Raw genomic sequence first — 22,759 nt, 5'->3', positions numbered from 1 at the left:
TCAGTACCTTCAGATTGTTTTCATTTGATTCACCAATATTTTACAAAATTTATGTGATTTTTGTATTGTGCTCATTGTTTCTGATTATTTCAGTCATAGTGGACCTAGGTTAAAAGAAAATATGTCTATAATATTTTCTGTCATGATAAAGGATTGAACGTTTACATGTAAGTGTTATGGGAGGGACGATGCAATATCTTCCCAAGGAAAGAGACAAAGGAATGATAAATGCTGAACTAAAGTGTGGTTATGATATAATATAATGTGAAAGTGAAAGGTGCTCAGCCATATCCAGCTCTTTGGGACCCCATGGACTGTAGCTTACCAGGCTCCTCTGCCCATGGAATTCTCTAGGCCAGAGTACTGGGGTAGGTAGCTATTCCCTTCTCCAGGGGATCTTCCCAACCTGGTATCAAACCCAGGTCTCCCACTTTGCAGGCAGATTCTTTACCATCTGAGCCACCAGGGAAGCCCAAGAATACTGGAGTGGGTAGCCTATCCCTTCTCCAGGGGAATCTTCCCAACCCAGGAATTGAACTGGGGTCTCCTGCATTGCAGGTGGTTTCTTTACCAGCTGAGCTACCAGGGAAGCCCATATTATAATATAATAGTAAATAATTCAGTCTGTGTTCAACAAACCCATTGAATTTTTCATCATATCTGCAAGTAGCTATGTGGTGCTGTGTCCTGAATTGTAAATATATACATAGATTTAGATATGTATATAGATATAGATAAGATCATAGATATATTCAGGTAGCTTTGGCAAGAATGAAAATTCAAAAGTCTCTTTTGAATTTAGAGTTCAACCTGAATATAGAGTTCAGGTTATAATTTTCTTAACATACAGTTGAGAACTTATATCCATTAGCAAAGGCTGATTATGGGAGTGAAAATAATAGGTGAATAAAAGGTGGATGACAAAAAGAGAATTAGGTCATGAAATTAAAGGTTTTTGCAAATATCTCAATTTTATAAAAGGAAGCATGTAGCAGTTGCTATACTTCTAGTTCCACAAACACTCCAAAGGCAAATGAGATTAACTGGGCAAAGGCAAGTGTCTTGCCATGGCTTTAGGTAAGAAGTGATGTTGAGGCTGGATGCACAGTAAAAATGAAGAACTATTAGTGGTCTCACAAATAAAATTAAAGGGTGAATTTTTCAAAAGAATTCCAATTATTGAACAATTTGTATAGCAAGGAAAAGCTATAAAATTCTATACAAAAATCAAGGTAAAATTCTGAATATCTACAAAATAATATGGATACTATGAATAGACTTTTATTGTTCTTGTTTCTACACGCAATATGTGAAAACCAGTTAAATTCAATCATATCTTTTTAGTATACTTTTGCATTAAAACAATAAATTTCAATACATATCGACATAGTTTTATGGAGAGTTCTACTCATGAGGCAGAACTGCTAGTGCAGCAGTACCCAAATTTTTAGGCTCCAGGAGCCAGTTTTGTGAAAGATAATTTTTCCATGGACTGGGGTAGGAAGCAATGGGTTTGGGACGATTCAAGCACATCACATTTATTGCTCACTTTGTTTCTATTATTGCATCAGCTCCACCTCAGATCATCAGGGGACACCTGCGCTGAGGTCTCAGATACAGCTAGTCTCTTTTCCTCTTCTTTCCTAATTTAGCAAACTTCAAGCAACAAAATAGACAACACTTTGTGATGACAAATATGGCAGTTGCCACACAGGCCAGTAGGAACCCAATGACATCCAGAGAGTGGTACTGGAACCAGGTGAGGTCATGGATAGCTGGCCGCAAGTGCTTGGCTCCTTTGTGGCGCATGACAAACTCGATCCAGAAGACTGCTCTGTCCAAGGGCTTCATAGGCTGATCATGTTGAATGGCTGATAATCTCATCACATTCTCTTTGTAGCTGAAGGAAAATCAAACAGTTATCATTTATGGAATGAGCTATAATAAATAAATATGTGAAATTTTCTTGCAGATGGTAACAGAGTGCAACACAGAGTGGAAGAAAACCATAATTTTCTCCGAGGTGATTATTGAGGTATTAGCTTATGGGCTAGGATTTCTTAAATGCATAATGTTTCAAGCTGCAAAGAAAAGAAAGAAAATGGGGGAGAACAAGATTGTGTATTCTAAAGAATGGGATGAGCTGTCCCAAAGGGAAAGAAAAGAAAAGAAATTCATAATATGTTTGTCCAAAGTTTGAATTATCTCATAAAGAATTGTTAATGGACCTGATAGATGTATTTCAAATGTTATAATCTAGATATAGCAGGTAAATCAGTGATGAGGTTTGGAGACATGTCCAGACAACGCTGATGTTACATTAGTGAAGTGGTGGTTGAAAATGTGGAAGTAGATTGACTCAGTTTGATTCCTGACTCTTACTTTGTTGGCTGCTTTTTTATTCTTTCTGTTCTTCAAATTTTTAAAAAAATTAATTTTATTAACATTTTAAAACTTTTTTATTTTTTAAACTTTTAATTTTACTTTGGAGGGCTCAATCATGATAGAATCTGTTTCTCAGTTTTTCATTGTACTATAAAATGTCTAGGAATAGTACCTTATCTAATTATTTTGATAATATTGTATTGATTCTTAGAGGCATTCCTGGCATGTAGTAGACACTCAGTAAATGTTTACTAGTATTGTTGTTCTCGTTCTTGTTCTAAAATTCTGGAGAAGGCTCAGCATTTCACTCTCAGGCATTGCAGACACACTTGTTTCTACTGCTGAAATGATGGCAGACTAACAGACAAGAAAGAAGGATAAAGAGATATAGCACATGAACTTTAAATCACAAAATGCTATAACATGGCAATGTAGTAATAACAATGGAAGTAACTTTTCTCCCTTTACTGTCAAAAACACAGGAGGAGCACTGGGTTTTTGCAAAGACTGCAGTAATCCTGGAAATATATTTTTAATACAATAGGAATAGACTACAATAAAGAAGTTACTTAATATGTGTAAAGTAACACAGTTTTACTAAATACAACATGTAGCATATCATGAACAGTCAGTATATCTTCATTTTTGACCCCAACATTACATTATTAAAAATTAAAAAGACATACAAATATACTAGAGATATGTACATTTACATAAAAACAGCAAATGAAAGATTTGTTTCTTTAAAAAAAAGAAAAATAGTGCTTTTTATGCTGCTCACTTAGGACAATAGCTGTGCTAAAATTAAATTTAAATAACACTGCTTATAAAACACAAAATGGTTTTTGCTGCTATTACTGACACATTCTCAAAATGTTTTCTTTACAAAGTCATTATGATAAAAAAGGGGGAATATATACATCATATTTGTGATATTAATATAATTGTGTCATTGGAATTCATGTATATCCTGAAGTGATTTAGAAATAAAGTATTTCCGTTTTCAGAAAATGTGGCTTTTAAATAGGAATATCCCAACATAACTATCTATTCCAAATAAGACAAAAACAAGCACAAATAAAAGAACTCTGAAGATACTTACATTTATAAGCTGTATATACATAGTTGTAATTGAGTAAATTAGAAAATTCTAGTTGTTTACCATTTATCAATGATGGGATCAAAATATTATTACAGACTAGCAGATACAGAAAACAATCTATTGGTTACCAGATTTGGGGTAGTAGAAACACAGAGGTGGGGAGTAGGAGGCAAAATTACTGGGAATAATATAAGCTCAAGGAGGTGTTGTACAACACTGGAAATTTAGCCACTCTTTGGTAATTACTTTAAATGGAAAATAACCTTTAAAAATTGTGTAACATTTAAAAAAAAAGGAATATCCCAACATATGGGATTCCCCGGTGGCTCAGATGTAAAGAATCTGCCTGCAATGCAGAGACCTGGTTTGATCCCTGGATCAGCAAGATCCTCTGGAGAAGAGAATGGCTACCTATTCCCATGTTCTTGCCTGGAAAATTCCATGGACTGAGGAGTGGTGGGATACAGTCTATGGGGTCCCAAAGAGTCAAACACAACTGAGAAACCAACACTTTCACTTTTTCATATCAACATACTCCTCCCGAGTCCATTATGTTTAGATTTATAATTCTTCCAAAGAAGACAAAATGACCACAGTAAAAAAAAAAAAAAAAACAAAACCCTAGAATACACCCACATTTATAAATAGTATATACATAGTTGAAACTGGGTAATTAGAAAGTTATAGCTGTTTATCATTTATCAGAGATGGAGTCAAAATATTAGCATAGAAAAGTTGGAAAATATAAATGTAATTGGAATTTGAAGTGGATGATGTCATGATGGTTTAGTGAAAATAAACCATCTTTAAGGGTTTAAAACATTTGAGACGTTCACATGCTGAAAGAAAGTGGGCAGATGAGTATCCATCGCATTCATGGTTCCCTACAATAAATTTGTTCTCAATGCTTCTTAATCTTTCTATTACCATTTCAGTGGTTCTTCTCATTCTAATGATTAAGTTTTCAACATTTCTCCACTGTCTTTAAAACACTGACAAACTTTTTCCATAAAACCATGAAAAAATCTTAATGTGACATTCACAACATGTTATTTTTGTCTGTTTTCAAAACATTGAGCAAACCTTACACCTTCTTGTGCTTATGTGAAAACTCATCACTGCCTCCCTGGCCTTCAGATGAGAACTTCTCTAGAAGGATTAGCTAGTAAAGAAAAAAAAAAAAAAATATATATATATATATATATATATATACTCACGAAGGATTATTAATGACTTCCTTCAATGCGTTGAGCAAATCTCTTGTTGACATTGTTTCCAAGTCCAACCTGACAGCTGTTCCCTTGGATTTCATTCGAGCAATGTTATCAGCTTGATCAGCAAACAAAGGAGTGCCCACCATAGGGATCCCGTGATAGATGGCCTCATAAACACCATTGCTTCCACCGTGAGTTATAAAGGCTTTGGTTTTTGGATGGCCTAGGATTGAGTGAATTTCAGTAAGGTATTAATTATAACTCAGAATAAAATGAGAAACTGGCATTATAAGGCACTGGATTGAGGAGTATCTTTTAGATAACAGATTATTACGCATATGAAAGTGCTTTTGTTTGCTTTTAGAATTCAGAGAAGAAACGACTATATCTGCTGAAGGAGTAAATGAAGACTTTGTGAAAGAAGTGCTGAGTCACTTGAACGTCACAAATGAATCCAGGATCGGCAGGGGAACAACTTGAAAGAGCATTCTGGGTAAAAGAAACCACATGTGCAAAAAAAGAAGAGGACATGCCGGAATTTATTCACCTAAAGATACAGTGAAGCCATTTAGCTTGATAGGAATGGTGTCAGGGGAAAAGAAGGATAATCGTAGTGGCACCGGAACCAGAGGAAGGAAAAGCTAAATTTTATCATGAAGTGTGTTATTGTTTCACAAAAATGATTGTGCTTTTTTTTTTTCTTTACAGAAAATTGAGAGTCATTGGTAATGGCACAAGAGTTCTTTTCATGCTGTAAAGAGCAATACTGCATAGGAACCTGGAATGTCAGGTCCATGAATCAAGGCAAATTGGAAGTGGTCAAACAAGAGATGGCAAGAGTGAATGTCGACATTCTAAGAATCAGCAAACTGAAATGGACTGGAATGGGTGAATTTAACTCAGATGACCATTATATCTACTACTGTGGGCAGGAATCCCTCAGAAGAAATGGAGTAGCCATCATGGTCAACAGAACAGTCCGAAATGCAGTACTTGGATGCAATCTCGAAAATGACACAATGATCTCTGTTCGTTTCCAAGGCAAATCATTCAATATCACAGTAATCCAAGTCTATGCCCCAAACAGTAATGCTGAATAAGCTGACGTTGAACGGTTCTATGAAGACCTACAAGACCTTTTAGAACTAACACCCAGAAAAGATGTCCTTTTCATTATAGGGGACTGGAATGCAAAACTAGGAAGTCAAGAAACACCTGGAGTAACAGGGAAATTTGGCCTTGGAATAAGGAATGAAGCAGGGCAAAGACTAATAGAGTTTTGCCAAGAAAATGCACTGGTCATAACAAACACCCTCTTCCAACAACACAAGAGAAGACTCTATACATGGACATCACCAGATGGTCAACACCAAAATCAGACTGATTATATTCTTTGCAGCCAAAGATGGAAAAGCTCTATACAGTCAGCAAAAACAAGACCAGGAGCTGACTGTGGCTCAGACCATGAACTCCATATTGCCAAATTCAGACTTAAATTGAAGAAAGTAGGGAAAACCACTAGACCATTCAGGTATGACCTAAATCAAATCCCTTATGATTATACAGTGGAAGTGAGAAATAGATTTAAGGGCCTAGATCTGATAGATAGAGTGCCTGATGAACTATGGAATGAAGTTTGTGACATTGTACAGGAGACAGGGATCAAGACGATCCCTGTGGAAAAGAAATGTAGAAAAGCAAAATGGCTGCCTGGGAAGGCCTTACAAATAGCTGTGAAAAGAACAGAAGCGAAAAGCAAAGGAGAAAAGGAAAGATATAAACATCTGAATGCAGAGTTCCAAAGAATAGCAAGAAGAGATAAGAAAGCCTTCTTCAGCGATCAATGCAAAGAAATAGGGGAAAACAAGAGAATGGGAAAGACTAGGGATCTCTTCAAGAAAATCAGAGATACCAAAGGAACATTTCTTGCAAAGATGGGCTTGATAAAGGACAAAAATGGTATGAACCTAACAGAAGCAGAAGATATTAAGAAGAGATGGCAAGAATACACAGAAGAACTATACGGAAAAGATCTTCACGACACAGATAATCACGATGGTGTGATCACTGACCTAGAGCCAGACATCCTGGAATGTGAAGTCAAGTGGGCCTTAGAAAGCATCACTATGAAGAAAGCGAGTGAAGGTGATGGAATTCCAGTTGAGCTATTTCAATCCTGACAGATGATGCTGTGAAAGTGCTGCATTCAATATGCCAGCAAATTTGGAAAACTCAGCAGTGGCCACAGGACTAGAAAAGGTCAGTTTTCATTCCAATCCCAAAGAAAGGCAATGCCAAAGAATGCTCAAACTACCGCACAATTGCACTCATCTCACATGCTAGTAAAGTAATGCTCAAAATTCTCCAAGCCAGGCTTCAGTAATATTTGAACCGTGAACTTCCTGATGTTCAAGCTGGTTTTAGAAAAGGCAGAGGAACCAGAGATCAAATTGCCAACATCCGCTGGATCATGGAAAAAGCAAGAGTTCCAAAAAAGCATCTATTTCTGCTTTATTGACTATGCCAAAGCCTTTGAATGTGTGGGTCACAATAAACTGTGGAAAATTCTTCAAGAGATGGGAATACCAGACCACCTGACCTGTCTCTTGAGAAACCTATATGCAGGTCAGGAAGCAACAGTTAGAACTGGACATGGAACAACAGACTGATTCCAAATAGGAAAAGGAGTTCGTCAAGGCTGTATATTGTCACCCTGTTTATTTAACTTATATGTAGAGTACATCATGAGAAACGCTGGACTGGAAGAAGCACAAGCTGGAATCAAGATTTCCAGGAGAAATATCAATAAGCTCAGATATGCAGATGACACCACCCTTATGGCAGAAAGTGAAGAGGAACTAAAAAGCCTCTTGATGAAAATGAAAGAGGAGAGTGAAAAAGTTGGCTTAAAGCTCAACATTCAGTAAATGAAGATCATGGCATCTGGTCCAACCACTTCATGGGAAATAGATGGGGAAACAGTGGAAACAGTGTCAGACTTTATTTTTCTGGGTTCCAAAATCACTACAGATGGTGACTGCAGCCATGAAATTAAAAGACGCTTACTCCTTGGAAGGAAAGTTATGACCAACCTAGATAGCATATTCAAAAGTAGAGACATTACTTTGCCAACAAAGGTTCGTCTAGTCAAGGCTATGGTTTTTCCTGTGGTCATGTATGAATGTGAGATTTGGACTGTGAAGAAGGCTGAGCGCCAAAGAATTGATGCTTTTGAACTGTGGTGTTGGAGAAGACTCTTGAGAGTCCCTTAGACTGCAAGGAGATCCAACCAATCCATTCTGAAGGAGATCAGCCCTGGGATTTCTTTGGAAGGAATGATGCTAAAGCTGAAACTCCAGTACTTTGGCCACCTCATGCGAAGAGTTGACTCATTGGAAAAGACTCTGATGCTGGGAGGGATTGGAGGCAGGAGGAGAAGGGGATGACAGATGATGAGATGTCTGGATGGCATCACTGACTCGATGGACGTGAGTCTGAGTGAACTCCGGGAGTTGGTGATGGACAGGGAGGCCTGGCGTGCTTCAATTCATGGGGTTGCAAAGAGTCGGACACGACTGAGCGACTGATCTGATCTGAACATACCTCTACAGAATGGAAATGATGAGTATAATGAAAGAATTCAGAAACAGAACAACAATCCAGGAAGTTATTGAAAAGTTCACTGTGAGAAGTAATTACAGCTAAAGTAAAGATTCTGGCTGTAAGGGATGTGACTACGTAGAATAAACTGACAACTTTTATATGTTCTCCTTTTTTTCTCATAGCAAAGACATTTATAATAGACTAGTAAAGTTTTCTTTTTCAGTGTTTCAATAATTAATTGCTTTCTAAGTGTGTTTCCTGTTGAAGCACTCTCACTCTGCATGGCTGTTACTCATATTTTCATTATTTGTTCTGACAAGTCTCACCAAGAAGGTCATTCTGGGGAAGCCATTTATACAACCGGGTGTTGGGTCCTAAGGTATCTGGTTTTTTGCCATCATATCTCCATAGCACCTGTTAAAAGCAAAGGAAATACCTTATTCTATGAGTTGAACTTCCAAGTTATAATAATAATTTCTAAATTGACTAAGATACATATAATTACATATCATCCATATGACATGTAAGGAAATGAAGACATATTAAGTAATGGTAACTAGTAATAGAAGGACATACATAGGAATACCTACATTTGATGTATTAATTATGTACACATGATGGCAGAGACAAGTGAGATTTTCAATGACCAATTCAAATATTTTTTTAAAAAACTTTTATTGTTGCTTTTCAGTCACTAACTTGTGTCCAACTCTTTGCATCCCATGGACTGTAGCATGCTAGGCTTCCCTGTCCTTCACTATCTCTCAGAAGTTGCTCATATTCATATCCATTGATTCTGTGTTGCTATCCAACCAACTCATCCTCTGTCACTCCCTTTTCCTCCTGCCGTTGATCTTTCTCAGCATCAAGGTCTTCTTCAATGAGTCATCTCTTTGCATCAGATGGCCAAGGTATTGGAGCTTCAGCTTCAGCATCAGTCCTTCCAATGAATATTCAAGGTTGATTAACTTAGGATTGACTGGTTTGATCCTGCAGTCAGGGGACTCTCAAGAGTCTTCTCCAGCACCACAATTCAAAAGCAACAATTCTTTGGCCATCAGCCTTCTTTATGGTCCAACTCTCACATCCATACACAACTACTGAAAAAGCATAGCTTTGACTATATGGACTTTTCCGGGCAAGTGCTGCTTTGCTTTTTAAAACACTGTCTGTGTTTGTCATAGCTTTTCTTCCATGGATAGGTGGTTTTGTTTCCAATACAACAAGCCAGTGGCAGATTACACATAAGCTACACATTCATTTGTTTTCTTTATATGCTAGTGCTCATTTTCAAATTTGATATTCAGTGATTTATTTATTTTTGACTGTTGTAAAAGAGTTTACTTATATCAAGTAGTTAAAAGGGGAAGTTATTTATTAGAATTTTATACATTTTGATTATAGAGAGGAAAAAGTATGCAGTCAATCACCTAAGATAAATATTTTGGCTTATTTACAATTTATTAATCCCCTTCATAGATCACAGCCTTGTCACGGTAAAGGGGCTTGTGTAACTCAATGAAGCTATGAGCCATGCTCTGCAGGGTTACCCAAGGGCAGATGGGTCATAGTGGAGTGTTCTGACAAGCTGTGGTCCACTGGAGGAGGGAATGGACAACCACTCCACTATCTTTGCCGTGAGAACCACATGAACAGTATGAAAAGGCAAAGATATATGACACTGGAAGATGAGTTTTCCAGGTCAGAATGTGTCCAATATCCTGCTGAGGAAGAGTGGAGGGCAATTACTAATAATTCCAGAAAGAATGAAGTGACTGGGCCAATGAAGAAATGATGCTCAGCTGTGGATGTGTCTGGTGGTGAAAGTATGATGCTGTAAAGAACATAAGATCCTGGAATGTTAGGCCAATGAAATCGAGGTAATGGACATGGTCAAGCAGGAGATGGCAAGAGTGAATATCAACATCTTAGGAATCCATGAACTAAAATGAACAAGTTCGATGAATTTAATTCAGATGACCATTATATCTACTACTGTGGTTAAGAATTCCTTAGAAGAAATGGAGTAGCTTTCACAGTCAACAAAAAGTTCTGAAATGGAGTGCTTGGGTGCAATCTCAAAAACAACAGAATGATCTTGGTTCATTTCCAAGGCAAACCATTCAACATCACAGCAATCCAGGTATATGCCCCAGGCACTAATGCTGAAGAAGCTAAAGATTGATTCAGCAAGATCCACAAGACCTTCTAGAATTAACACTAAAAAAAAAAAAAAATAATAATAATGAAGAAGAAGAAGTCTTTTTCATCATAGGGATTGGAATGTAAAAGTAAGAAGTCAAGAGATATCTCGGGTAACAGGCAAGTTTGGCCTTGTAGTACTAAAAGAAGCAGGCAAAGGCTAACAGACTTCAGTCAAGAGAACACACTGGTCATAGTAAACATCCTTTTCCAACAAACTGATGACTCTATACATGGACATCACCAGATGGTCAATACCGAAATCAGATTGATTATGTTATTTATAGCCGAGGATGGAGTTGCTCTATACAGTCAGCAACACAAGACCTGGAGTTGACTGTGGTTCAGATCATGAGCACCTGAGTGCAAAATTCAGATTTGAATTGAAGAGAGACTTAAATTGAAAGTGGGGAAAACTGCTAGGCCATTCAGGTATGATAGAAATCAAATCCCATATAATTACACAGTGGAGGTGATGAATAGATTCAAGGGTTATATCTGATATACAGAGTGCCTGAAGAACTGTGGATAGAGGTGTGTAACACTGTACAGGAGGCAGTGATCAAAACAATCTCAAAGAAAATGAAATGCCAGAAGGCAAAGTGGTTATCTGAGGAGGCTTTATAAATAATGCAGAAAAGAAGGGGAGTGAACCAAGGGAGAAAGGGAAAGAAAAATATACTCAACTGAATGCAGAATTTCAGAGGATAGATAGGAGAGATAAGAATGCCTTCTTAAGTGAACAATGCAAAGAAATAGAGAAATCAATGGGATGTGAAAGACTAGAGATCACTTCAAGTAAATTAGATATCCCAAGGGATCATTTTATGCAAAGATGGGCACAATAAAGGACAGAAATGGTATGGACCCAACAGAAGCAGAAGATATTAAGAAGAGGTGGCAAGAATACACAGAAAAACTATACAAAAGAGGTCTTAGTAACCTGGATAACTATGAAGGTGTGGTCACTCATAGATCCACACATCTTGGAGTGTGAAGAAAATGGGACCTTAGGAAGTATTACTATGAAGAAAGCTAGTGGAATTTAGCTAAGGTATTTCAAATCCGAAAAGATGATACTGTTAAAGTGCTGCACTCAGTATGCCGGCAAATTTAGAAGACACAGCAGTGGCCACAGGACTGGAAAAGGTCAGTTTTCATTCCAAATCCAAAGATGGGTAATGCCAAAGAATGATCAAACTACTGTAAAATTATGTTCCTTTCACATGCTAGCAAGGTAATACTCAAAAATCATTTAGCTCAGCCTGAGCAGTACATGAACCAAGATTTTCCAGATGTGCTATCTGGGTTTAGAAAAGGCAGAAGAACCAGAGATCAAATTGCCATCATTCATTACATCATAGAAAAAGCAAGAGAATTCCAGAAAAACATCTGCTTCTGCTTCATTGACTATGCTAACCTATATGCAGGTTGGGAATCAACAGTTAGAACTGGACATGGAACAACAGACTGGTTCCAAATAGGAAAAGGAATATGTCAAGGCTGTATATTGTCACCCTGGTTATTTAACTTATATGCAGAGTACATCATGAGAAACGCTGGACTGGAAGAAACACAAGCTGGAATCAAGATTGCCGGGAGAAATATCAATAACCTCAGATATGCAGATGACACCACTCTTGTGGCAGAAAGTGAAGAGGAACTAAAAAGCCTCTTGATGAAAGTGAAAGAGGAGAGTGAAAAAGTTGGCTTCAAGCTCAACATTCAGAAAACGAAGATCATGGCATCTGGTCCCATCACTTCATGGCAAATAGATGGGGAAACAGTGGAAACAGTGCCAGACTTTATTTTCTGGGGCTCCATAATCACTGCAAATGGTGACTGTAGCCATGAGTTTAAAAGACGCTTACTGCTTGGAAGGAAAGTTATGATCAACCTAGACAGCAATATTGAAAAGCAGAGACATTACTTTGCCAACAAATGTCCGTGTAGTCAAGGCTATGATTTTTCCATTAGTCATGTATGGATGTGAGAGTTGGACTGTGAAGAAAGCTGAGTGCAAAAGAATTAATGCTTTTGAACTGTGGTGTTGGAGAAGACTTTTTTTTTTTTTACTTTACAGTATTGTACTGGTTTTGCCATGCATGAGGAGAAGGGGACAACAGAGGATGAGATGGCTGGATGGCAACATCGACTCGATTGACATGAGTCTGAGTGAACTCCGGGAGTTGGTGATGGACAGGGAGGCCTGGAGTGCTGCAATTTATGGAGTCTCAAAGAGTCGGACATGACTGAGTGACTGAACTGAACTGAAAGAGACTCTTGATGAGGGTGAAAAATGAAAGTGAAAAAGCTGTCTTAAAACTCAGCATTCAAAACAATAATTTCATGGCATCTGGTCCCATCACTTCATGGCAAATATGTGGGGAAAATGTGGAAGCTGTGACATATTTTATCTTCTTGGGCTCCAAAATCATTGTGGATGGTGACTTCAGCAATGAAATGAAAAGACACTTGCTTCTTGGAAGAAAAGCTATGACAAATCTAGATAAAGTATTAAAAGCAGAGACATCACTCTGCCAAAAGAGGTCCGTATAATCAAAGCTATATTTTTTTCCAGTAGTCCATTCCATATGTATGGATATGAGAGATGGACAGTAAAGAATATTAGGTAGGGTAAGATAAGGTGAAGTCACTCAATTGTGTCCAACTCTTTGCGGCCCCACGGACTGGGCCTTACGAGGCTTCTGTATCCATGAGATTTTCCAGGCAAGAGTACCTGAGTGGGTTGCCATTTCCTTCTTCAGAGGATCTTCCCAACCCAGGGATCGAACCCAGGTCTCTTGCATTATAGGCATACGCTTTACCGTCTGAGCCACTGGGGAAGTCCTTAAAGGTTAAGCACTGAAGAATTGATACTTTTGAATTGTGGTGCTGGAGAAGATTCTTGAGAATCCCTTGAATGGCAAGGACATCAAACCAGTCAATCCTAAATGAAACCAATTGTGAATATTCATTGGAAGTACTGATGCTGAAGTTCCAATACTCTGGCCACCTGATAACTCATTGGAAAGACCCTGATCTGGGAAAGGTTGAAGGCAAAAGGAGAAGGGCTGGCAGAGGATGACATGGTTAGATAGCATCACTAAATCGATGGACATGACTCTGGGCAAACCCTGGGTAATAGTGAAGGACGGGGGAGCCTAGCATGCTGTAGTCCATGGGATTGCAATGATTCAGATGACTTAATGACTAAACAACAGCATAATTTTTTAAAAATAAGTTAATCAGTGCTGCTGAAGAAGTATGTTCTCTTAAATTACAAATTATTAAGCCCTACTTTCAAAAACAATGAAAAGTGAAATTGTTTGACTTGAATCAATGTTGCATGACTACCTTTATTGTTAAAGTTTAACTCCCGAGAGCATCTATATGTGTGTTGTGTCCTCAGAAGTCCTTCAAAGAAAAGGAACAAGTGACAAAGCAGAATTTACTGGTTAATCTTACTGCTCATGCTACCATTGTATTAATAATACCAAAATTCACACTGTGTCTCTTAAATATCATTCTTTTTGATTACTATGTTGATTAATTAAAATTATTATGGATGAAAGGCACTCCCTGTACTGCCATAGCACCTGCCATGCATATTTTGGTTTATATATACACATATATATGTATATATATGAGATAAATTGCTGCTATCATATTATTTACCTTTCTGATAGAAAATGTCTAAGATCAGATCTTTACAGAGTTTAACAGACTTATTAAAGAGTTGTCCATGATTAAGTTATTGCATCTACCTTTTGTGGAATTTGAGCGAAGGCTGATGCAATCACCTTGGCTCTGTCTTCTGACATGTTACTGACCATTGACCCCAAAGAAAACACCACAATACCATTTTCTCCAGAGCTCTGCACAAACTCTTCCATTTCCTGTGAAAAAAGAATGTGCCCATCACAAAAGAGCAGTAGCATAACAGACATTATTGAAGGGATTGCTACAAGCAACTAAAGAGAGAAAATCAGAAATTGTCTTGAGATATCAGAGTAGTGATTTCTTACAAAAATATTGTGGTAAGATACACATGGCATAAAATTTACTTCTTAATTGTTCCTAAGTGTGTAGTATAGTAGTATTAAGTATACTCACATTGTGCAACCAATCTCCAGAACTTTTTCATCTGACAAAACTGGAAGTCTATGATCGTTAAGAAACTCTACCTTTCTCTTTCTCTAGCCTTTGGCAAGTTTCATTCTACTCTGTTTCTACAAATGAGATTAGTCTGGATACTTCTTATAAGTTGAATTGCACAGTATTTTTTTTTTTCTGACTAGTTATTTTCACTTAATGTAAGGTTCATTCATGCTGTGACATGTCAGAATTTCCTTTTAACGGTGAGTAATATTCCGTTGTTTGTATACATGACATTTTGTTTATTGCTTCCTCTGTTGATGGACATTTGGGTTGCTTCAACCTCTTGGCTCCTGTGAATAGAGCTTTCATGCATATGTTGTACAGGTATCTCATTGGGAACCTAATTTCAATTATTTTGGAAACAAACCCAGAAAAGGAATTGCTGAGCTATATGTGTAGACAGGTTTTATATTAGAAAGTTCACATTATTCTTTTCACATAGTATACAGTTAGCTAACAGAGTGATTTCCCTCTCTCACCCGCCCCACTCCCCCAATTTTCTTGAACATGTTAACTTCACATCTTGGACTTTGGTCAGTTGTACCTATAAATATTCAACACTAAAAAATCATTAAAATTTTTTTTTGAGGAACTTTATATTGTTTTTTATAATGATGCTTTTTTTTTTTTTTTTTTAACATTTTTCATCCTTGAGATCCTGGGAAAAGAATGGGTGATATGAGGTCAATTTCTTCCATTATATATATTTGTGCAATGTGTTTCTGTATAAGCAGGAAATAAGATAGAGCCAGTACTCAGTACAAGGAGGTACTATTAAACTATATTATCCTCAGACTCTTCATTAATCTTGATGTTAATTACTAACATAGATTCTTGGAAGGAAGTTACTTTCCGGATTCAACTTGCTTTGGTTCTTTGTTATTATAATTCTGCTAACTTATTTATTCCAGACATACTTTTTGAGAATTATTTAGATTATTCATTAATATTTTGTTTCCTGACTATGAGCACTATGAAAAAAAATATGATCTGAATCACTTTATGTCATTCATTCAGCTCTGTAATCCTATTCTTCACCTTAAACTTTGTCATAATGACTTGAGGAGTCAAGTATTATAGTTTGGAAGTGGTATGAAATAGTTCTGTGAGTTCTATTTATAATCCAAAGTTACCCTTGCATAGTTACTTATTTGAGTGACCATATTGCTGTGTTTCTTTACATATGATGCTTTTGTCCTGAACTTGCATAATTAATGTCACAGATGGATGTGCTATGTCTAACTGTGGTGAAGAACCTTCAATATGACTTCAATGAGTCCCCCTGGGAGCACCTGCTCCACAGAGGAAGAGGTGCCCAGAGCTTTCTGCAAAACAGGTCTGGTCAGCTTTTGAGTAATTCACTTCTAACTAAATAAAGCTCCTGGTGAATCTGTATTTGCCTGGAATTGTTTCTGAATTATTTTGCTTTGTGGTCCTTGATCCTTTCTGATTAAAAAAAAAGTTACTTTCTATACCAGAATAATTCCAAATTTTAAATGGCAACCCACCCCAATATTCCTGCCTGGGAAATCTGATCGACAGAGGAGACTGGCTGGTTATAGTTCACAAGGTCATGAAGAGTCAGACATGACTGAGCATGTATGCATATTCACTATTCTGTACCTGAGATCTCTAGTATTTATTTACTAAGAAATGCAAATTTGTATCCTTAAACAACATTTCTCCTGTTCTTCCACCTCTCAGTCCTGGCAACCACCATATTACTCTCTGTTATTACAAGTTTGGCATTTTTAGATTTCATATACAAGTGATATCTTACAGTATTTGTCCTTCTCTGTCTTTTCCAAAAGATAAACAAAATTGAAAACCTTTAGTTAGACTAATCAAGAAAAAAAGTGACTCAAATAAATACGATTAGAAATGAAATGGAGACATTACAACTGAAACTTAAAAATTAGATAGGATCCCGAGACTACCATGAATAATTATAAGCTAAGAAATTATTAATACATATATGAGAAGAATGGAGAACTTAAAAACAGAACCTACCAAGACTGAATCAGGAAGAAGTAGAAAATCTGAACAGTCCTAATAAGTAAAGAAATTGAATTGGTAATCAAAAACTTATCAACACACAAAGGGCCCAGGGCCTGATGGCTTCACTGATGTATTCTATGAAATATTATAGAATAATTAATGCCAGTTCTTCAAAAATCTTTAAAAATTAAAGAGGAGGGTAGGAACATTTCCAAACTCATCCTACAAGGTCATCACCACGATCATGATACCAAATAGATAAGGACATTGCAAGGAGATAAAACTAAAGTCAATATCCAGATTGAATATTGATGCAAAAATTCTCAACAAAATATCAACAAGCCAAATTCAAGAGCACATTAAAAGAATTATATACTAAGACCAAGTGAGATTTATCTTTGTGATGCAAAATAGAATGAACTATAAAATAACTTGATTATCTCAACAGATGTCCAAAAAACATTTGACAAGATATGACATTCTTTTATGATAAAACCCTCAACATATAGGGTATGAATGAACATACCTCAGTGTAATAAAGAACATATATAAAAAACCCAAAACTAACATTATACTCAACAGAGAACATTTGAAAGCTTTTTCTCTAATCAGAAACAAAATAAGGATGCCTAATCCCGCTATATAGAATTCAGTTTCATTACTGTGTACTATAATGAGACATCTGAAAAAAAAACTATCCCATTCACAAGAGCACCAAAAGCAAGAAAATACCTAGAAATAAATTTAATCAGTGAAGTGAAAGATCTGTACAGTGATAACTATAAGAAATTGTAAGAAATAGAAGAAAACACAAATAAATGGAAAGGCATCATGTGACATGGACCGGAAGAATAATACTGTTAAAATGTTGACATTATCAAAACCCAAAAGAATCACACCTTGAAATTTCATATTTACCACAAAGTTTCAATATTTCAAAAATAGTGTACTGGCCCCCAAATAGACACATAGACCATGGAACAGCATACAGGGTTCAACTAATATTCAACAAGGGAGCAGGGGAGACAAGAACACCAATTGTGGAAATATTAGTCACTTTCTTTTCTGAGAAAACTGGATAAACATATGAAAAAAACAAAAAAGCAAAAAACGAGACCTCTATCTTATACCACTCACAAAAACAACTTGAATCAATGACTTAAACATAAGACCAGATACCATAACATCCCTAAAGGAAAATATAAGGATGAAACTCCTTGACACTGGTCTTGAAAATGATGTTTTTTTAAATGACATCAAGACCACAACAAAAGGAAAAAATCACAAGTGGGACTACAACAAGCTTAAAAGCTTCTGCACAGCAAAAGAAATAATCAACAAGACGAAAATGCGATCTACAGAATGGAAGAAAAGTTTTGTAACCACATATTGAATGAGGGGTTGAGATCCAAAATATATGCACAACTAATACAACAAAATTCAATTAAAGAATGGGCAGATGAACAAAATAGACACTTTACAAAGAAGATTTCCAAATGGTCACCAGGTATAGGAAAAGGTACTCAACATCAGTAATCATCAGGGAAATGTATTTCAAAATCACAATCAGATATTACCTCACCCTTATTAGAAAGTCTATAACCAAGAAGAGAAAAGTGTGAGAATGTGGAGAAAAGTGAATGCTTGTACACTCTCAGTGGGAATGTAAATTGGTTTAGCCCTTATGGAACATAAATTGAAGGTTCCTAAAACAATTAAAGATATATCTATTGTATGATCCAGCAATTCTACTTCTGGGTATACAGTCAAAGGAAATAAAAACAGGATATTGAAGAGGTATATGTGCTCCATGTTGACTGCAGCATTATTCACAATTAGCTAAGGGAAGAAACTTAAGTGCCCACCAATGGATGAATTATTTAAAGATGTTTCATAGATACAGAGACATGCACACACACACACACACACACACACGTGCTCAGAATGAAATGTCATTCACCCATGAGAAAGATGGAAATCCTGCCATTTTCGACAACATGGGTGGACCTTGAAGACATTATGCTAAAATGTGTGCTGTCATTTTAATCCTTACTCTATCCTATAATCAAATAATACACTATGATATATATCCTGAAAATTGTAATTCTAGCTTATGCTTTTTTAATCTTCAAGAAAACTGTGATCTTATTATATTTGTTATTTTCTAAGTAAATATTTTATTGTATCTGATTTAGCATAATCAAGCATTTCCTAGTGGCTCAGATGGTAAAGAATCTGCCTGGAGTGCAGGAAACCAGGATTTGATCCTGGGTCGAGAAGATCCCCTGGAGAAGGGAATGGCTGCCTACTCCAGTATTTTTGCCTGGAGATCCCATGGACAGAGGAGCCTGTTGGGCTACAGTCATAGTGTCACAAAAAGTCAGACATGATGGAAGTGACTTAGCAGCAGCAGCATTTAATATAAACTTTTGTAATGTTAGGAATTTTTAAGGTTTTCATGATCAGATGAAGAAGATGAAATACTAAAGTATTTTTGTAAGTTTTAAGGCTTTTCACCACAGCACTAGCTAAAATAAATGCCTATTTCCAACAATATAAATGAATGTACATATAAATGTATGTTTTTATTCCCAACCCAGAGATTTATTTAAATTTATTTAAAGTAAATCGTCCTGATTCATGTCAGTGTATGGCAAAACCCACCACAATAATGTAAAGTAATTATCCCCCAATTAAAATTAATTAATTAATTTAAAATAAAGGAAAAAATGAGTTAATGTGATATCTCTGTGAACACCGTACTCTAGTTTTCACTCATTATTGTCTATATCTAGCAATAATCTGCTAAATGGTCTCTTCCTACACTTCACCATTTACAGTCCAACCCAGTGACTACATCTTGCTTTTAATTTTTAAATAATATATGACTATCTCTTTCTCAGGGCTTTCGTCATAGCTCAGTCGGTAAAGAGTCTGCCTGCAATGCAGGAGACCTGGGTTCGATTCCTGGGTTGGGAAGATCCTCTGGAGAAGGAAATGGTAACCCGCTCCAGTATTCACACTGGAGAATCCCATGGACAGAGGAGCCTAGCAGTCTACAGTCCATGTGACTGCAAGAGTCGGACGCAACTTAGAGACTAAACCACCGCCGTCATCTCTTCCTTTCTTAATCCTTTCACTATTCTTCCCAATGCCCCTACTAGATGTTTCAAATGTTTATAATTATCTGTTTCCAACTTACCTCTACAGCATCATCTTCTTTATTCAGCCTTTTTCTATCTAGACTAAACTTGGACTTTGGGCAACTGTCATCACTACTCCACCTACCTTTCTTTTATATCTTCTTCCAACTGAGCTAAGAGGGAAGCCCATATCTTCTTCCACCCCTGCCCTATTCCTCTGTTTATTCCTGAGCATCCTTCAGATCTCATAATTATCTATGGATCAGAGATACTTTATATGATTCATGCTGAATATTTCTTTAGCACTCTGGTCTTGCCATATTATAACATTTTTTACAACTTGATTGTGTTCTGCCATTCAGGTAGACTCAGATGAGAGAAACTGTGCCTACACCATTTGCCTATATTAGCACTCACTTCTGCAATATGCTATATACAAAATTATCCTCTAATAATGATAATACAATTATAATGTAACTTATTATAGTGAGATAGGATGATTGGGTGGCATCACCAGGTGATAATGTAACTATTATTATTCATACAAAATATATATTTTTATACAAAAATATGTGTTCTTTAATGAATGATGCTTCTCTATGTGTTGAATAATGAAATTGTAATTTAATTGATGTATTTTCAAAGTGTCCCATGTTCTCTAGTTTATTCTGTAATGATAATGAAATTCAGATAGTTGTGTTGATATAGAAATACATCACTTTCTAGGTGGAAGGTCACTTTATCCAGGTTCCCGTATCTGACTACCTGTAATCAAACGTTCTAAATAAACAATACAGAATGTTCCTATTGAAAACACAGAGTTCACAAAGAACAACAAGGAGGAGTAGGTGACCTTAGGCAGGGGCTTGGCAGGTTTGCAGTGGAGCCCTCCAACAAATTCAACATTTGGTAGTTGTGGACGAGGAAATGACAAATCCCAGTAGCTTCGAATGAGCCACATATCAGCTTTCCCCATCATCTCTGATAAGGTAGTAGGTCTTCCTGAAAGTAAAAAGAAAAACAACAACAAATGTTTGATCAAATGAGACTATTGTCATGTGTGTATATAAGATAATTTTTGTAAAGGAGCTTGGGATGTTGTGGCCAAGATGTTTGAATGTGTCTGTTGCTTGATAAATATATACCGTAGCATAGTATAGGATAATAAAGTATATCTGGAATACATCTGTTTCTACACAAGCAGAAACAATTTCTAAAAGCTAACTGGATACTTATACTACAAATATGTGTATAACTCTCCATGTACATGTCTTCATCTATCAAGACAGTTTATGAGATTCGTAATGACTTTAAGTTAAAAAAAGAAGTTTTGTAAGTTGGATAGTCACTTGCAGATGTCCTGGGTACTTCAGTCTGTGGTAAATGACTTCCTGGTATCTGATACAAGTAATGGGCTTTACCCTACCCTATAATTTAAGTGTTTGCATAATATTTGTTAGATTGAGGGTCATTTCATATTTTTATTTCACTGTTTCACTTATTTGAGATAAATTTTTGTGAATTTCTATTTAGACAAACTCAACTTCCAAGGCACTAGGAAAAATAGGACTTAATGCTACCAACTAAAAACATGACTTACCTAGTAGTTTGGTTGCTAAGTGGTAACTGACTCTTTCAACTCCATGGACTATAGCTCAACAGGCTTCTCTGTCCATGGGATTTCACAGGCAAAAACACTGGAATGGAATGCCATTTCCTTTTCCAAGGGATCTTCCTGACCAAAGGATAAAACCTGTGTCTCCTGCATTGGCAGGTAGATTCTTTACCACACTGAGCCATCAGGAAGCCCAACTTACCTAGTACTTCACTGTAAAACTGATTCCACTTCTTCTCTTTGTATGTCATAAAGAAAAGGTCAAAGTAAAGTGCATATAACATATTTTTGATCCTCTCCATGAATGTCATGTGATCACTTAATTCTGAAAACATAACAGGTACATAAGATGGTGGGAGTGGAAGTCTTCCGCTATTCTTCTCAATTATGTGGCCAGGTGAGGTGTAATGACTGTACACGAATGGTATTTTAAGTAATTCAGCCAGCAGTTCACCACAGGGTCCAACAGCATCTGCAATAAGGATATCAAACCTTGATTCCTGCAGTTTTGTCATTAATTTCTTGTTGGAAACAGCATCTTCACACATACGTAAAGCAATATCAAAAAATTCCCAAAATACATTTTTCACTGTTGAAAGATAGGACCAAAAGGAATCTTTCGCCACATACATCAGTTCCTCAAGAATACGTTCCATAAAATTCTCATAATCAGTTTTTGTTAAAGATACAGGAAAAGTCTCAAATTCCATAGTAGATGGTTTGCTGGAATTAGGAATAGTGGAAGCTGAAGATATCAGAACAGTCACCTCATGACCCCTTGTGACGAGTTCCTCCAGAATTGTCTTTATATTCAGCCAGTGACTAAATTCCACTGGCCATACCAGCACCTTTCCACAACTCCCACCGCTAAAGTAGCAAGTCAGCTGTAGCAGCAGCAGAAGCGAGAGCCTTTTCATAGACATCTTGCTCATATGCAGTCCTTTAAAATTAATTACTGTAAACTTTTGCTATTGCTCAGGCTTATATCCAGAAGTCATCAACCAGAAGTTAAAGTATAACTCCTATTCCTTAAAAAAGTAGATTACATGAATAGTCAGCAGATGTGGAAATCAAGTGAAAAGGCAAAGTGCAGAACACTTCGAGATTATACAGTGTGTTTAGTATTCATTTGCCAGTGCTGTCACCCATCTTGTACACACACATCAATTATATTCTGTGAGAAAGAAGACTAACTAGTGTAAAACAATAGCAAGTGAGAGGCTCTTGAGTCTGCAGTGGCTTTGACACAGAATTAGAGATAAGGTGACATCAACAAGGTGGAGGGTTATGAAGTCACAACAATTGTGTCCCGCACAGAAACAGCAAAAACAATAAA

The 22,759-nt window shown here is 36.6% G+C and overlaps 1 protein-coding gene across 1 annotated transcript; it reads right to left on the bottom strand.

The window, feature by feature from the left end:
- Positions 1–1,267: 1,267 nt before the first annotated feature.
- Positions 1,268–22,398, bottom strand: LOC147370561 (UDP-glucuronosyltransferase 2B31-like). The gene is made up of 6 exons (XM_086405537.1): positions 21,626–22,398; positions 20,662–20,810; positions 14,274–14,405; positions 8,631–8,718; positions 4,705–4,924; positions 1,268–1,900 (listed from the first exon to the last, which is right to left on the bottom strand). The coding sequence occupies exons 1-6, from the start codon at positions 22,353–22,355 to the stop codon at positions 1,621–1,623; spliced, it is 1,599 nt and encodes a 532-aa protein (XP_086261663.1). The 5' UTR covers positions 22,356–22,398; the 3' UTR covers positions 1,268–1,620.
- Between the last annotated feature and the right edge of the window lie 361 nt (positions 22,399–22,759).

This window comes from Bos grunniens, chromosome 6 (genome assembly GCF_055505025.1).
Source record: "Bos grunniens cultivar Pamir isolate PY7600 chromosome 6, Bosgru_T2T1.0, whole genome shotgun sequence".
Lineage (NCBI taxonomy): Eukaryota > Metazoa > Chordata > Mammalia > Artiodactyla > Bovidae > Bos > Bos grunniens.
This window is presented reverse-complemented; position numbering and strand designations above follow the sequence as displayed.

Excerpts from the sequence above, each read along its gene's own strand:
- LOC147370561 (XM_086405537.1), bottom strand. The coding sequence starts at position 22,355 with ATGAGCAAGATGTCTATGAAAAGGCTCTCGCTTCTGCTGCTGCTACAG. Across the intron at positions 14,406-20,661 it reads CTGCCAAGCCCCTGCCTAAG|GAAATGGAAGAGTTTGTGCA; the intron begins GTCACCTACTCC and ends CTTTTTTCACAG. Across the intron at positions 4,925-8,630 it reads TCCCCAGAATGACCTTCTTG|GCCATCCAAAAACCAAAGCC; the intron begins GTGAGACTTGTC and ends ACTCAATCCTAG.